Raw genomic sequence first — 16,708 nt, forward strand, 5'->3', positions numbered from 1 at the left:
AATGAAATCATAAGATGATATGACAAAGACTAACTTAGTAGTTTTGGGTATTAGGTGGTTGTGCATTGCTAATTCCCTGTCCAAATGTCTTCCTTTCTTATTAGGCAGAGGAAGCTCAACGGAAATTGAAAAGACAAAATAGGGAAGATACAGGTACTTTTAATCTTTCTAAAACTCTCTTGTCAGTCTCTTCTCCTTGTTAAACGTTTTCTATCGACTATAATGATTATCCTTGATGAAGTGAAAGATTTAAATATATGCTTTCCGAGGGAACATTCAAGGCTAATAAATATGCAAATATAGGAATAATTAGTACTAAGTCACCTTTGGGTTACTGATTTTGTCTCAGATCCTAAGACATTTCTAGGGAAAACAAAGCTTTCCTCTGTACTGCTTCTATTTATGTAGCTGTCTTTATGCATTTGACCTTGAGAAGGTAAAATATAGTTTTAACATGTGTATTAGTGGATATTCTTTGAATGAAGACCTATCAAAAGTATCTAATACAGGGATAGGTTTGTTTGTCTTTGTTTTTTTTTTTTAAAGCATGTTCTACAAAGAAACCAATAATAACTTTATTTGTGCAGCACTTCCACCTCCAGTTCTGCCTCCATTTTGCCCTCTGTTTGCAAGTCTGGTAAACATTTTGCAGTCAGACGTGATGTTGTGCATCATGAGGACAATACTGCAGTGGGCTGTAGAACACAATGGATATGCCTGGTCTGAGTCCATGCTGCAAAGGGTAGGTTTGAAGACATTTATTATTTATATTTCTGCGCGTTTTTGGTAAAAGCCAGAATATTCTTGTCCATATCTATATACAGACAACTTAGCACAAAATGCCATGTTACCTTAATTTGAAATATAGTAATATTATTACTGTTTTTTGTGTCTGACAGCGAAAATGATAGCCAGGCAGATATGTTTTTATACCACATGGTTGTGGTTCCCTTTTCTTGTTGGCCTATCTGCTTCTCATTGATTGTTGGTGATATGTCTTTGTTTATGCAGTACTCTGACGTTTGTATAATGTGTTATCTTTGACCTGTGTTTTTTATTTAATTCCCTCAAAACCCCTGTGGGTTCATGAGTATCTGTATTTTGCAGTTGAAGAAATTGAAACTCACAGACTAATGGTCTTATAGCTAGTAAGTGACATGTCTAGAACCTTGTTGGTATTTTACTTTATAGCTTTGATGTAAGTCATTCTTGAATTATTTATTTATTGAATTCACACAACATCCCTTTTGGGTAGATACAACTTTTTCCATTATGTAGATGAGCAAGTCAGTTTTCAGTGAGATTCAGTCAGCTTGTGCGTGTTACTCAATTAGTAAATAACATAATAGTAATTATTCAGTTAATAGACTTAGCCTACTCTGTACCTTATTCTGTGCTAAGTACTTTTACGTACAATATTTGCAATCTTCAGAACTCTAAAGGGAAACTGGTTTTTTCCATTTTAAAGATGATGAAATTAGGCTCAGAGGGATTCCCTGAAGCCATGTAGCTTGAAAGCAGTGAAGCCAGGATACAAATGAAAGTGAGCATTCTTCCAGAGCCTTCTTCCAAAGCTTCTTTTCTTTCCATTGTCTCAGCAGCCTCAAGTATCTCATTGGCTAAGATGTGTGTATACTTATACCCCCCTCCCATTTATAAATATGCTTAAAACGTAAAAGCACAAAGCTATGGTCTACTAGAGACCATCAGTATTATCTGAGCAAAAGATTTGTCGGAAATGATGGAGAAAAAAAAAGAGTGAAGGCTATTTACCTTTTGTGTACATTTGCTTTGTGTCATTCAAGCTAACCTAATTCATCCAAGTCTCCAACAGCCACAATAGCTCTTTGTGTGGGGAAACGTACAGACGCCATACATACATCTCCTTCAAAAATTGAGGAGCAGGATAAGAGCGGTAAAAATGCAGATAGACTCAGTGTAATTTTATATTTTCTTAGAAGCCTGGTAAGGAATTTTTTGCGAGATATAAAGAAGAACTGTAAACATCATTATAAGTTACGTGGCATTAGAAATAAAAGTATCTGTCTTTCTGAGATGATTAAGATTTTCAGTCCTTAGAGAAATTTAACTAGAGAGTATTGTAGACTAGCTCATTACATGATAGATGCTTTCAGCTCTAATTATTTGGCCACTGAGATTCTTTGAAGATTTTTTTAAGACCATAGTATAGGGATAGCATAAAACTAAAAAGTACATATTATATGAATGGTTGGTCAGAGTTTGAATTTAATAAAAATTAGTACTTCAGCCTGTTTTTTACTGCACTTAGTCTTCAGTGGTTTGCTTTATCTTTTCTCAATCATGAACATTTTTGTTATTTCTTACAAACATATGTACTTGGTTTTTGATTTACTAAAAGTTACAAAATATTTTATTTGAGGTGTTACATTTAATTGGAATGGCACTTCAGGAAGAAAAACAGCATTTGGACAGTGTCACAGAAGAGCATGTAGTAACATTTACCTTCACTCAGAAGATATCAAGTATGTATATACACTTTTTACTAAACTAATTCAAGATACCAGTGATTTTAAATATGGAATATAACCTCTTATTTGCTCATGTAAATTCTAAACAGGTTATAATGGATCCAAATTTCTGAGGCTGTATGTATTCATCTGTGTGTTAAAGGTACTATATCAGATCCTGATATATATTCATAAAAATACTTAGGGACTGTGCATACTTAAAATACATAAATTTTAATTTATAGGGGCGCCTGGGTGGCGCAGTCGGTTAAGCGTCCGACTTCAGCCAGGTCACAATCTCGCGGTCCGTGAGTTCGAGCCCCGCGTCAGGCTCTGGGCTGATGGCTCAGAGCCTGGAGCCTGTTTCCGATTCTGTGTCTCCCTCTCTCTCTGACCCTCCCCCGTTCATGCTCTGTCTCTCTCTGTCCCAAAAATAAATAAACGTTGAAAAAAAAAAAAATTTTTTTTTTAATTTTAATTTATAAACTGAAAACCTTAATGAGGAGTCCTTAGTTTGAAATCAATATAGTGCATACATTTAAATTCTCACATATGCTTTTGAAAACACAAAGTATGCTATCAGGATTTCACTTCTACATTATTGCTGTTACCTTATAAAGACACTGAAAAGAAGAAAATGTGCTATAGGGAATTAGTGTATCATTTTATATAAAGTAATATGATTTTTTTCTCAAAGGCCAGGAGGCTTTTTTTCTAGCTTTTTTTTTTTTAATGTTTATTTATTTTGAGAGAGCGTGTGCATGAGGGAAGGGGCAGGGGGTGAGAGAGAGAGAATCCCAAGCAGGCCCCACACTGTCAGCATAGAGCCTAACGCAGGGCTCAGTCTCCCCACTTGAGATCATGACCTGTGCCGAAATCAAGAGTCAGGCACTTAACTGACTGAGCCACCCAGGCACCTCTTTACTAGCTTTTTATTATTAAAAATTTTAAACATACAGGCAAGAGTTGGTACAGTAAACATCCATGTACCTACCACTTAGATTCAGTAATTAGTACTTTGCTATATTTACTTTAATATTTGCACACTTTTTAAAACCATTTGTTTTAGCCATCGTGTTTCTTCTCTAAGGAAAAGGTTTTCCTTTACTGATTTTCAAAATAAGCAGTTGGTCTAAAGTTGCCTTCAGTGGTGACAACTGTAAATCTTTTTTGTTTGCTTAGGACGGTTGTGTTTTTGGTTTTTAATATTACTCTTGGAGGGCACCTGGGTGGCTCAGTCTGTTGACTGACCTACCCTTGATTTCAGCTCAGGTCATGATCCCAGGGCTTTGGGATTGAGCCCCGTGTCGGGCTCCGCACTGAGCGTGGAGTCTGCTTAAGAGTCTCTTTCCCTCTCTCCCTTTGCCCCTCTCCCCTGCTCACATGCTCATTTTCTCTCTCTAAAAAAAGAAAAAAATACTACTCTTTGATTTTTATTTATTCAGTGTTTTATAGTCACATATCAAGATTTCCTTTTTAAAATAGTTTCTTTTTGAAGCTTAAACTGCCAATCTTGGTCAGTGGGAATCTATTCAATTGGCTTCACTGTTCTTTTGACCCAAGCCCATTAGTATTTGTGCACCACATTGCTTTCTGGCACAAAAGATGCCCCAGGCGCATTTGTGCTTTCCCTGCCCCAGACCTACAATCATCCATTTGCTGAGGTATTTTAAAGAATTTATGGTGGTATCCTGGGAGTGACAGTAGGTGTTATGACAGGAGTGGTCTTATTTGCTGCTAGTTCTCTATTTTTCCCCTTTTGCCCTCATCCAGGAAAGTGGGAGGAAGACAGGAAACTGCCTTTCCCCACTGAAGACTATGTTGTTAGGTGCCAGCCTTTCCCTATTCTTTTCTCTGTCAGTATTTCTTTCTATGGATTAGCATTGTATCTTGTGCCGTCTTTTTTTTTTACTTCAGGATAACCACACAGAAAACTCCCTAATTTCATCCACTCATCACTATACAATCTCAGATTCTGTTTCTCTTTTTGTCTTTCTTTTCAATAATCATCATTTTCTCTGAACATTCTTTATATTTCTCTTTAAATTTTTTTAAATGTTTTTATTTTTGAGAGAGAGAGAGACATAGCGTGAGCAGGAGAGATAGAGAGAGAGAGGGAGACACAGAATCCAAAGCAGGCTCCAGGCTCTCAGCCCATGAACCACGAGATCATGACCTGAGCCAAAGTCGGATGCTTAACCGACTGAGCCACCCAGGCGCCCCTCCTTATATTTTTCTTTAAACATTTTATATAATTAAAACACAGTTTAGGGGCGCCTAGGTGGCTCAGTCGGTTAAGCGTCCGACTTCGGCTCAGGTCATGATCTCACAGTCCGTGAGTTCGAGCCCCGCGTCGGGCTCTGTGCTGACGGCTCAGAGCCTGGAGCCTGTTTCAGATTCTGTGTCTCCCTCGCTCTCTGCCCCTCCCCTGTTCATGCTCTGTCTCTCTCTGTCTCAAAAATAATATACGTTAAAAAAAAAAATTAAAAAAAAAAACACACTGTTTAGAGTCAAATCCCTAAACTATAGCCACAGAACTTTAGATCTGAAAGAATATTAAAAAGCGCATTGTTTAGTCTCTTCCCCTCCTAGGAATATTTTGCCTAAATGGCAGCACTTAAAGAAAATCAAGAACTGGACATTTCTGACTATAAAACTAAATCAGCTAACATTAGATTAAGTATACTCTTGAGATTATGGATTTGACATGTATGTCTTTCCCTCAAATAAAAAATAACTTACAGAGAGAGAAATGGATTTTATTTTGAATCTAGGTTTTATTAAAAGACCAAAACACGTTGATATATTTTTACACACACACACACACACACACCTGTAATCCAGCTCTTTTCTTAGGCTTTGTAAAATCTGAGGTAGTCCTTTCAGCTGGGTTTTTATTTAATCTTGCTAAAAGCTATGTTAAAATAATCATTTGGTGTAAGATGTCCGTTTTGAATGATGAAAGCATTCTAGTTAACAATTTGTTTGAAAAGTACAGATATATTACATTCTTAAGAAATATTGAAAATCAGGGGCGCCTGGGTGGCGCAGTCGGTTAAGCGTCCGACTTCAGCCAGGTCACGATCTCGCGGTCCGTGAGTTCGAGCCCCGCGTCGGGCTCTGGGCTGATGGCTCAGAGCCTGGAGCCTGCTTCTGATTCTGTGTCTCCCTCTCTCTCTGCCCCTCCCCCGTTCATGCTCTGTCTCTCTCTGTCCCCAAAAAAATAAATAAACGTTGAAAAAAAAAAAAATTTTTTTTAAATAAAAAAAAGAAATATTGAAAATCTCTAAAAAGCAGAGCTGTAATTAAATGATGGGCAGATGATGTTATAAGCAACTTTATTTATCTTCTCATGCACAGTAATAAGCACTGTGAAGTGGTAGCTGTTGTTATCGTGAGTTTTATTTTTTCTGCCTTAGAACCTGGTGAAGCCCCAAACAACTCTCCTAGCATACTGGCTATGCTGGAAACACTACAGAACGCTCCCTACCTAGACGTCCACAAAGACATGATTAGGTGGATATTAAAGGTAAAATTTCCTGCATCGCTCTGCTTTTTTGCAAGAAACATGCAGTGTTTGTTATCTTTAAATTTTGATAATATTTCATAGCTTCCAAATAACTGATCCTTTTTGTCATAGACTTTTAATGCTATTAAGAAGATGAGAGAGAGTTCGTCCACCAGTCCCGTGGCAGAGACTGAAGGAACCATAATGGAGGAGGTATAAGAGGCAGCATGTGGTCCTACTGCAGCATGGTAGCAAGTTCACTATAAGTAATTTAACTTGTCTGCAATAAGTTGGTAGTTGATATTCACAAAAAATGTGAATTCCAAGAAACATGCCACTATTTGTTTATTTATTGTAGCAATTTTTTTGCTCTGCCTTTTTTTTTAACAGGTTAAAAAAATCTTTTCTCTTGTTTAGATAAATGAGATTATAACCAGTATTTACAATAAAGATAGTTCTCCCTTGGGGTAAAAATGTGCATTTAGCAACTAATGGTCTAATTAAATGAAGCATAATTTCAGAGTTCAAGAGACAAAGACAAAGCTGAGAGGAAGAGAAAAGCCGAGATTGCCAGGCTCCGCAGAGAAAAGATCATGGCCCAGATGTCTGAGATGCAACGGCACTTTATTGATGAGAACAAAGAACTCTTTCAGCAGACTTTAGAACTGGATGCCTCTGCCTCCGCTGTTCTTGATAATAGGTAAAAAATAATCAACATTTTTTAATCTCTTGACCATTGGTTTCTCAACTAGAAAAGATGTTGCTTTTCTTCCTTAGAAGTATATTTTTGAGGCGCCTGGGTGGCTCAGTTGGTTAAGCGTCTGACTTCAGCTCAGGTCATGATCTCGTTGTTCATGGGTTTGGGCCCTGCTCAGGCTCTGTGCTGACAGCTCGGAGCCTGGAGCCTGCTTTGGATTCTGTGTCTACCTCTCTCTCTGCCCCTCTCCCGCTTGTACACTCTCTCAAAAATAAACATAAAATAGGGGCGCCTGGGTGGCTCAGTCGGTTGAGCGTCTGACTTCAGCTCAGGTCATGATCTCGCAGTTCATGAGTTCGAGCCCCGCGTCGAGCTCTGTGCTGACAGCTCAGAGCCTGGACCCTGCTTCACATTCTGTGTCTCCCTCTCTCTGCCCCTTCCCTGCTCATGCTGTGTCTCTCTCTGTCTCAAAAATAAACAAACATTAAAAAAAAATTTTTTTTAATAAACATTATATATATATATATATATATATATATATTTTTTTTTTTTTTTTTTTTTTTTTTTTTTAAAGAAGTACACTTTTAACCCTGAAGTACTTTAGAAGGGTTGGTAGGTAAATTTTACAGCTTCCAATTATAGGAATTGCTCTTAGAATTTGAATTTATTGATATATGTTTATACTTATATATCTGACTATAGATACCATGTTTCTGCTCAGGATGATGGGTCACACAGAACACCCTTGACAGTCATAAAAGAATGAGTGCACTAGGGTCAGTTAAGTGAGTGTCTGGCTTCTGTGTTGCATATTGGATTGCTGTGAGGATTACAGGAGATGGTTTGATATATGTGAAAGACTTCTGCCGCTCAGATCATCAAAACCACATGTGTGGAATATGTACCTATCTGGAGTCCACTGTTTTATGATTAAATGGAAACTTCTTAGGCTCATTGATGAAACTCGTACACTTTTTATTGCAGCCCTATGGTTTCAGATACGACACTTACAGCATTGGGCCCAGCACAAACTCAGGTCCCTGAACAGAGACAGTTTGTTACCTGTATATTGTGTCAAGAGGAGCAAGAGGTGAAGGTGGAAAGCAAGGCAATGGTCCTGGCAGCATTTGTTCAAAGATCAACTGTATTATCAAAAAACAGGAGTAAATTCATTCAGGATCCAGGTAAGTCATTCAAAGCTAGATCCTCTCCTCCCCCTTAATGACTGCCACTCAGGTGTGGCACAGAAATTTTATTAATCTAATAATAACTCTGTAGTGTTGGTGGTGTCTTAGGCAGCCTTACCGTACGCAGAAATTTTCCAGTTGACAGATGTGGAAACACTCCAGAAGGTTAACTATCAGTCCTGAATTACATAGCTGGTAAATAACAGAGATTCAAAAAAAAGCTTTTCTTTGTGATAGAACATTAACATACTTGGTACTTAACAGTCTTTCCCATTCTTTAGCACACTTGTAAAGTCCTAGTAATTAGTTGGCACCCTGAAATAATAATAATTTTGTCTCATGGATCGATCCAAAATGGAACCTCTTGGGAATGGTTGTGTGAGTTACGTATGTGAGAAGCAGTCCTTGAGCCAGATTCTGATGTGAAGTAGTGATAATATCACGGATAGCGTTCCCCAGAAAGCAGATTCTTGAAGTAGAGATTACCGTGCAAGACATTTACTTGGAAGAGCCTTGGAATCAACATCTCTGGATGGAGAGGAGGGAAGCAGGTTTGGGCAAAGGGAGAAGGTGAGCTTCAATGCAGTCCCCCAAAGGCCTCTTCCTACCCTATGGGAACTCTGGAGCTGGATGGCCCTTTGGAGGTGTCCTGAGTTGGAGCGAGGGGGACTGGTCTTTAAACCCCAACACTGATCAGTGACTGGTTGTGGACCATCTCTGGAAAGAGGTGTGACTTTGAGTGAAGCAGTTGTCCCTTAAAGAGGAATAACAATTAAGCCCTCTTCCAACTGCTGAGGAAGGAGTAGGCCATTCATTCCTCCAGGGGCATCTAAGCTGCACATTATTTTTTCCATCACAGACACTTTGATATCAGTACTCTTAGATTTGTTTCTATGTGCATATGCCTCAAGACTTCCAGTAAACTTCTTGAGAGTAGGAGCTGTCTTAGGAATTTGCAAAACACTTATTTAGCAAGTGCCTTTTACATTGTAGAATTGAAAGCCCACTTATAGGATAGCCTTTTCTCCATAAGGAAAGTCTTCACAGTGTGGATCTCAAGCACCTAGTTGAGAAAGACTGATCTGCTTCATCTTAAAAAATGATCATTTCAAAAAAAAAAAAAAAAATGATCATTTCAACTAAGCGGTTTATAAATTTCATTCTAGGCCAAAGATAAAATTATCAATTTTATTTAATTAGTTATTTTGTGAAGAAAAAACTTGGGCTGTCTATAAGCAGGTTTTCCAAATGCTTTCACAGTTTATATCAGAAAAGATTGTATTTATGCTGTGACATTTGCACTGTTCTGGTATATAAGCCAAACTGAAACTTGAGTAATCGTTTGTAGAATGTTGTGGAATTTCTAAGATTACTAATTTACATAGAGAACTCCAAAAATTCCAAAAGCAGCCAGGCACCCATATTATGTTTATATTCATGTTTTCATCTCCTTTGAATATAAAAAATTAGCACCAGAATGGAAGGCTCTATCTGAATTACTCTCTTTCCCATCTGGGCTGCTGTCCTGGACATTTTGCTCCCCCTTTGGCTCTCCTTTGTGACTCTCCTTTGCATTAGTGTATTTAGGCGGACTCTCCCCTAGGGGGCGCCTCATTGCTGCCACAACACCTTTACTGTGACCCAGGTGTCCTAAAGTATTAAAGGCAGCCCAGTGAAGAATATTCCTCTTACCAGCTCAGGGCTTTTGGAGGGAATGGGAGTCTCTCAGTGCCCTGAAAGCGTGGAATATTCAGAAGATTGGATGTACATAATACAGAACTCCAGTTTCAGTTAACAATTCAGGGATGTTTAATTTGCTCAGGATGATGAAAATTAGAGTCTTGCTTTCTCAATAATCCAGGGTCTTGCATAAATTACTAGTATCTCAAAGGAATAAACTAGCATTCCATTTCAAGTATGCGACCCCATATCAAGGATTTCACAATTTAAAGCTGTACATTTGTTATAGGAAGATTAAATGCTTGGTTTGTTTTGTTTTGTTTTGTTTTTTGTTTGTTTGTTTTGTAATGCAGAAAAATATGATCCATTATTCATGCACCCTGATCTGTCTTGCGGAACACACACTGGTAGCTGTGGGCACATTATGCATGCCCATTGTTGGCAAAGGTAATTTATATTCTTAATATTAGTCAAGAGAAGCTTATCCGAAGGCTCGAAATTAACTTTTTAAATAAAGGAAATTTCATTCTAGAGAAAGGGAGAAAGAACTAAAGATGGTAAAGGAAAAACTGTATCACTGCCTGATAACAAAACTGAGTTGCTTTGTCATACGTGTTAAAGGAGTGACTTAGAAGCTTCATAGTATATCAGCTGTATCTTTTAATATGGGGATCTGTGTGACCTAACAAACTGGATGAAGAACAAGATTTTTACGGTGGCATAAACCCTAGATGAGTAGTGTCTTCCCAGGGTGTGCACTCTTGATTCTAAAGGTGTTAGTAACTTGCCTTGTTACTTCCTGAGATTGTCGTGGCTCCCCGAACTAAGATGGGATCACCTTGAATTTGCTCTACTTTGGTACTTTCTATGCTTCTGCAAAACCAGCAAATCAGTATGATTATTCTGGCACTGTGCTCATTGAATTATCATGTACTTCCTCTAACAAGTAGCCACCAGCCCTGGGGAAGTGACAAGACAGCACAGGGACCAAGAAATTTGAAGATGTAAATTCTTGTATTGTGGAAACAAATTAGTTAAAACGTTGAAGCTTGTGGCTCTCATTGAAAAGAATTACCGTTGTTTTTGATACCTCATGTTCTCTAATTGTAAAGGTATTTTGATTCCGTTCAAGCTAAAGAACAGCGAAGGCAACAGAGATTACGCTTACATACAAGCTATGATGTAGAAAACGGAGAATTCCTCTGTCCCCTTTGTGAGTGTTTGAGTAATACTGTTATTCCTCTGCTGCTTCCTCCGAGAAATATTTTTAACAGGTAAGTTTGGGCTCATAAAACCTTTGTATTTAAGCAGTAGTTTCCTTTGAAGATAATGAGATAATTAAACCAGGGTGGGGGAAAAATCACTCTAGGTAATTGCATAATGTTGTCCAGATACTTTTTTATTTAGTCATTTCTTCTGGTAGACCGATGAAATAATATTTTGGTTTTTAGGAAGAAATGGGCCAACATTTTGTTTCTTGGTCATCCATGTACATTATAGAAGGTATAAAATTCCTGTGTGTTTATGAAAACTGTCTCCTTTGTTTCTAGGAGCCTACTTTAAATATTTTCCTCATACTTTGCAAGAGATGCCCAGGAAATTGATAGGCAATAGAGGAACTGCTCAAATTGACTTTATTGACTACTCTAACAGTTAAATATAATTTTTTACAATCTTTTGGCTGACAGTACACCCTGAGGAGTTGGTCCGATAAATGCAAATCTACCAATGTTTTAAAATGGAACATTTTTGTTATTTCATAATCTCTAGGGTTCTTCTAGTTAATAGAAGCGTTGGGCATTGTCATTTCAGATGTGAATTCAATACCGTCTGCTATTCAAATCTGGTTTTTATTTACCAGTTTAGAATTGTGCTGTCTACCTTACATGCACAAATACTGATTCAAGTTTTGTGAATATGAATCAACTGTTAATTTCTGTGCTATATGGATTCAATTCAAAATAAAGTTCTTTTCAATTTTAGGAATTCAAACTATGGTGTCTTAGTTTATGCTAGCACAAAATCTTCTTAAAATGCTATTAGATTTGAGTGTAAGCTCCTACTTTTTAATCATAACAGAATATCATGGTGACCTAATCTGCCTTTGAACTAAAAAATTAATCATTATTAGATTAATGCACATAAAAAGAAAAAAATTACCTTTGTTGTGTTTTACCCATCCCATGAAGGTCAATTACAACGTAGTCATGAAGAACACAGGCTTTTTTGGAGTCTGATATACCTGGGTTTGAATGCCAGATCTGTCCTCTGTGTGGCCTTAGTCAAGTTTCATAGCTCTCAACCTCAATTTCCTCATCTGTAAAGTAGGGAAAATAATGTAACCTGTTTCATAAGATTATTGTGAGGATTAATTCTAATACTATAAAATGCTTGTTCAGTAAATACTAGTGGTGGTACTGTAATTGTGCTGTTTAAGAAATATTAGCAAATTCCAGTATCGTGAAAAAAGAAATTTTTGACAAATAGTGTTATTAGCATCATAGTGACAGATAATACATTTTCATTTCCATTGGCAGGTAACTATTCTTATTTTTTTAAGGCAACAAATTTCCCCCTAGCTTTTTTTTTTTTTTGTATTTGAAGTGTGTTTAAATTATTAGGTCCATGATCATTTAAAGAATCTTTTTGTGTCATAAACTAAGCAACAGCAACAGGATACTAAACAGTCTGTATAATCTTTTCTAGCAGGTTAAATATTTCAGACCAACCAAAACTGACTCAGTGGATTAGAACAATATCTCAGCAAATAAAAGCATTACAGGTTCTTAGGAAAGAAGAAAGTACTCCTAGTAAGTTCTGATAACTTGCTTTCATTTTTCCCCTAAAGTCTGAGATTATTGGAAAATGTAGTTTCAGAAGAAACTATTTAAGAATATTTCATTTTGGGGGAACCTGGGTGGCTCAGTTGGTTAAGCGTCCGACTTCAGCTCAGGTCATGATCTCGCAGGTTGTGAGTTTGAGCCCCATGTCGGGCTCTGTGCCTAGAGCCTTCTTCGGATTCTGTGTCTCCCTCTCTCTCTGATCCTACCCCGCTCATGCTCTGTCTCTCTCTCTTTCTCTCTCTCTCTCAAAAATAAACATTGAGATAGCTTACCAAAAAAAAAAAAAAAAGAATATTTTATTTTAAGTAGACTCCATGCCCAACATGGGGCTTGAACTCATGACCCTGAGATCAAGAGTCTCATGGCCTACCAGCTGAGCCAGCTAGGCACCCCTATTTAAGAATATTTTAAAAGTGAAACTTCTCATCTTAAAATTTGACTTATTCCCCCTCCCTTTTTTTTAGAGTGAGAGCACATGAGCAGAATTGAGGGGCAGAGGGAGAGAGAGAGCGTGTGTATGAGAATCTTAAGCAAGCTCCGTGCTTAGTGCAGATCCCAAAGCAGGACTCGATCCCATGACCCCAGGGGATCATGACCTGAGCTTACATCAAGAGTCGGACATTCAACATAAATACTTTTCACTTCTTCCCCCATTTTATTGAAGAGCTTCTGGGGGTGGGGAATGTAACTGAGTATTGCAGAGCCAGCTGTGGTTCTTGGTGGACTGACTCACTTTATTGTTGGCATTACCAAAGACCTCCCAAGTTTCATAAACATGTAATGCACTTAACGACCTGTGCGAAAGCCATCTGAGCAGAATTTATAGCATTGGTTTTTATAGAAACAAAACAACATACTCTCCTTACCTTCCCTAGCTGTATTCTGGTGGCTATAATATTAGGAAAAGTGTAGTTGATCACAGAAGGTGCCTTGGTTAATCAACAATAGTATTTCTCATGCTCTGAATGTATCTCGTGCCAGTCTTTTTTAATGGAAATTTTTCCTGTCATTTTTTAAATTTCTTTGACCTATATTCAGAATAAAATTTATGAATGACATCTATAGAAATGCTGTAGACTGATGAATAATAATGTAAAATGCTTATTTCTGTCTAGATACTGCTTCTTCAAAGAATTCAGAAAATCTAGATGAATTACAGCTTCCTGAAGGGTTTAGGCCTGATTTTCATCCTAAGTGAGTATATTATTTTATTTCTTTTAAATTTGTTCCACTTGAAGTGAAAAATATAGTGGTTAGAATATGATTTGTCAAGCTAGGGAGCAAAATATTATGGGACATTGGTCTTGAAATCTGAGGTTTAAGCATTACATGATATTTATTGCGAGTTTATTGATAGAAACCAGTAAAGTGTAAATTCTAGAGCTAGACTGCTTGATTCAACTCCCAGCAGCACTACTTACAAGCTGGGTGACTTTTCTCAAATTGCTTGACTTCTGTGTACCTCAGTTTCCTCATCTGTAAAGTACAAGTACTAATATCTATCTCATAAGTGTTGTGACATAATACATGTAAAGCCACCTGGATGCTGTCCCTGGCATAGTAATTCAAGAAAAACAGTACTGCAGGAGTTTTGATGCATAGAGGCACTACTTGTACCCCAATGTTTATAGCAGCACTTTCAACAGTAGCCAAATTATGGAAAGAGCCTAAATGCTCACTAACTGACTAATGGGTAAAGAAGATGTCGTTTATATACACAATGAAATACTACTTGGCAATGAGAAAGAATGAGAACTGGCCATTTGTAGCAACGTGGGTGGAACTGGAGAGTGTTATGCTAAGTGAAATAAGTCAGGCAGAGGAAGACAGATACCATATGTTTTCACTCATATGTGGATCCTGAGAAACTTAACAGAAGACCATGGGGGAGGGGAAAGGGGAGGGAAGTTACCGAGAGGGAGGGAGGCAAACCAGAAGAGACTTAAATACTGAGAACAAACTCTGAGGGTTGATGGGCGGGGAAGGGGAAAGTGGGTGATGGGCATTGAGGAGGGCACCTGTTGGGATGAGCGCTGGGTGTTGTATGGAAACCAATTTGACAATAAATTATATAAAAAATTTTAAAAAATAAAACTTAAGACAACTAGTTTAGCTTTGAATAAACATATAATAAAGACACGTAAACTTGAAGAAAAAAAAACAGTACTAAAAAGCTTAAATAGAGAAAACATTATTTCTTTGCCTCCTACTTCCCCTACCCTCACCCCCATCGCCAGTCCTATGATTTGTTTGTTTCTTCCACCATTTACTTCCATATATCTAGTTAAAATGCGTAGTTGACTGACTCTTGATTGATCATTTTTAAGCAGTTTTCTTTCTGTTGCCTGGCAATTTAGAATTCATCTCTTACCTCTGCCCTGTCTACTGCTCTTCACCGGTGTCCAAGTAGAGTTATTTCATAATTTTTAGTTAAATCAGTTGGCGGTTTTACATTATAATTATTTCTACTGGTAGAAGATACGTGTTGTTATTTTATTTCCTTTCTTTTATATAATTGTCTCTTTCTGGTGGTTAATGATCACCTTATTTTTTTCATGTACTTGGTTTTCTATGTGTGTATTACTTCCCACCCCTGCCCCCCACCCATAGTGTAATAGATCTGTCAAATGTCTAGCAGTAGCTTTTGTAACTGCTCAGGTGCATCAGATGATCTTCTATCCTAGAACTTCCTCCCCCCAGCCTACCCCCCCCCCCCTTCCCAGAGCCTCTGTCTGCCTGCACTGATCAGGACGAGGCACAGCTGTCACCCTGAGACTTCCCCTGGCCATGCCCCTCTTAATTTACTCCCTTGTTTTGCATAGGTGCACTCTCCAGCAGTGGGTATTAAATTTTCATGTCTGAAAATACACTTACTTATCCAGATGCTTAGTTTATGGCTAGGGTATAGAATTGTAGGTTAGAAGTAATTTTTCATCTAGATTTTGAAGGCATTGTTTTCTAAATTCTAGCTATCTGTCGAGAAATTAACATTATTCTGATTCCTGTTCCTTTGTAACTATTACTTCTGGAAACTGTTGGGATCTTCCCTTTAATTCCCAGCGCTCTAAAATTTTTCTTGATGTTCCTTGGTATATGAATCTTTTTTTCACTCATTTTGCTTCATTTTCAGTAGACTCTGAAGATACATATCCTTCAGTTACGAGAATTGTTCTATATTTCTTAGACAATTTTCTCCTTTTGGTTTTTCTGTTCTTTGAGATAGTCCTGCTGTTAGCTCTCTGTTGGCCCTCTTGGACTGATCCTCTAAGAAATTTATCTTGCAAGTTTGCTGGTTTCTATACTGTCTTTGTTATCTGTGCATTCTTTTTTTTCTACCGGTTTGTTTTGGTTTATATCTTTGGTCTTTGATTCTTTCCTTAAATGTTTACTGGTCCTCGGGTGACTATTCAAGAATAAGTCACTGAAAAGCTCATTGGATACCTGGTGGGCAGGTTGAAATTTGCTGACCTGTAAACTTCACAGTGAAATGATCAGGCCCCACCAGTCTTTTGTGTGGGATCCCCAAATGCCAATGTGTAAAACGGCTTCCCCCTGAGGATTCTTCACTGGAGAAACTAAAATCTATGGCAGTGGGTATGCATTGCCAATGTGCTTATGATGGAGAAAGAGGTCAAGGGTCCTTTTTTAAGATTCAGTATGTAGACTTTCACCAAATACCTTGTTTTCAGCCCTGGGCCTCACCCCTGCCAACCACAATAAAGTATAACTCCTCTCACACAGGGATAGTTTGCATGTCTTTAATTCCTGCTTTGCACACACTATTTCTAAATAGTTTAAGTGGTTCAATTCCAACATAGCAAATGGCTGTTAAGAAACTAAACCATTTGAGGGGTGTCTGGGTGGCTCAGTCAGTTAAGCATCTGTCTCAGGTCATGATCTCATGGTTCGTGGGTTCGAGCCCTGTGTCATGCTTTTAACATGCTGATAGCTCAGAGCCTGGAGCCTACTTCAGATTCTGTGTCTCCCTCTCTCTCTGCCCCTCCCCCTGCTAGCACCCTGTCTCTCTCTCTCTCTCTCTCTGTGTCTCAAAAATAAACATTAAAACAAAATAAAAAGTAAACCATTTAATTAATGTGAGCACATTATTTTGAGCTAATTATATACATGTTCACTGCAGGAACCCGTATTCTGAGAGCATAAAAGAAATGCTAACAACATTTGGAACTGCTACTTACAAGGTGGGACTGAAAGTTCATCCCAATGAGGAGGATCCCCGTGTGCCCATAATGTGTTGGGGTAGTTGTGCATACACCATCCAAAGCATAGGTAAGAGATTTATAGTT

At 37.9% G+C, this 16,708-nt stretch overlaps 1 protein-coding gene across 6 annotated transcripts in view; it reads left to right on the forward strand.

Moving 5' to 3' along the window:
• UBR2 (ubiquitin protein ligase E3 component n-recognin 2) overlaps positions 1–16,708 on the forward strand; it is a 127,394-nt gene that overhangs the window by 90,608 nt on the left and 20,078 nt on the right. For 3 of the 6 annotated variants that reach the window (XM_045498234.1, XM_045498233.1, XM_045498237.1), the window contains exons 24-35: positions 105–153; positions 588–742; positions 2,402–2,504; positions 5,909–6,018; positions 6,130–6,210; positions 6,519–6,697; positions 7,679–7,878; positions 9,915–10,008; positions 10,674–10,835; positions 12,268–12,371; positions 13,520–13,598; positions 16,543–16,691. In XM_045498234.1, coding sequence (XP_045354190.1) covers positions 105–153; positions 588–742; positions 2,402–2,504; positions 5,909–6,018; positions 6,130–6,210; positions 6,519–6,697; positions 7,679–7,878; positions 9,915–10,008; positions 10,674–10,835; positions 12,268–12,371; positions 13,520–13,598; positions 16,543–16,691 — 1,465 coding nt within the window. Of the gene's footprint in view, positions 1–104; positions 154–587; positions 743–2,401; positions 2,505–5,908; positions 6,019–6,129; positions 6,211–6,518; positions 6,698–7,678; positions 7,879–9,914; positions 10,009–10,673; positions 10,836–12,267; positions 12,372–13,519; positions 13,599–16,542; positions 16,692–16,708 lie in introns of those variants that run through there. The other 3 variants (XM_045498236.1, XM_045498235.1, XM_045498238.1) reach the window with 2 other exon arrangements.

Source organism: Leopardus geoffroyi, chromosome B2 (assembly GCF_018350155.1).
Source record: "Leopardus geoffroyi isolate Oge1 chromosome B2, O.geoffroyi_Oge1_pat1.0, whole genome shotgun sequence".
NCBI classification, from domain to species: Eukaryota; Metazoa; Chordata; class Mammalia; order Carnivora; family Felidae; genus Leopardus; species Leopardus geoffroyi.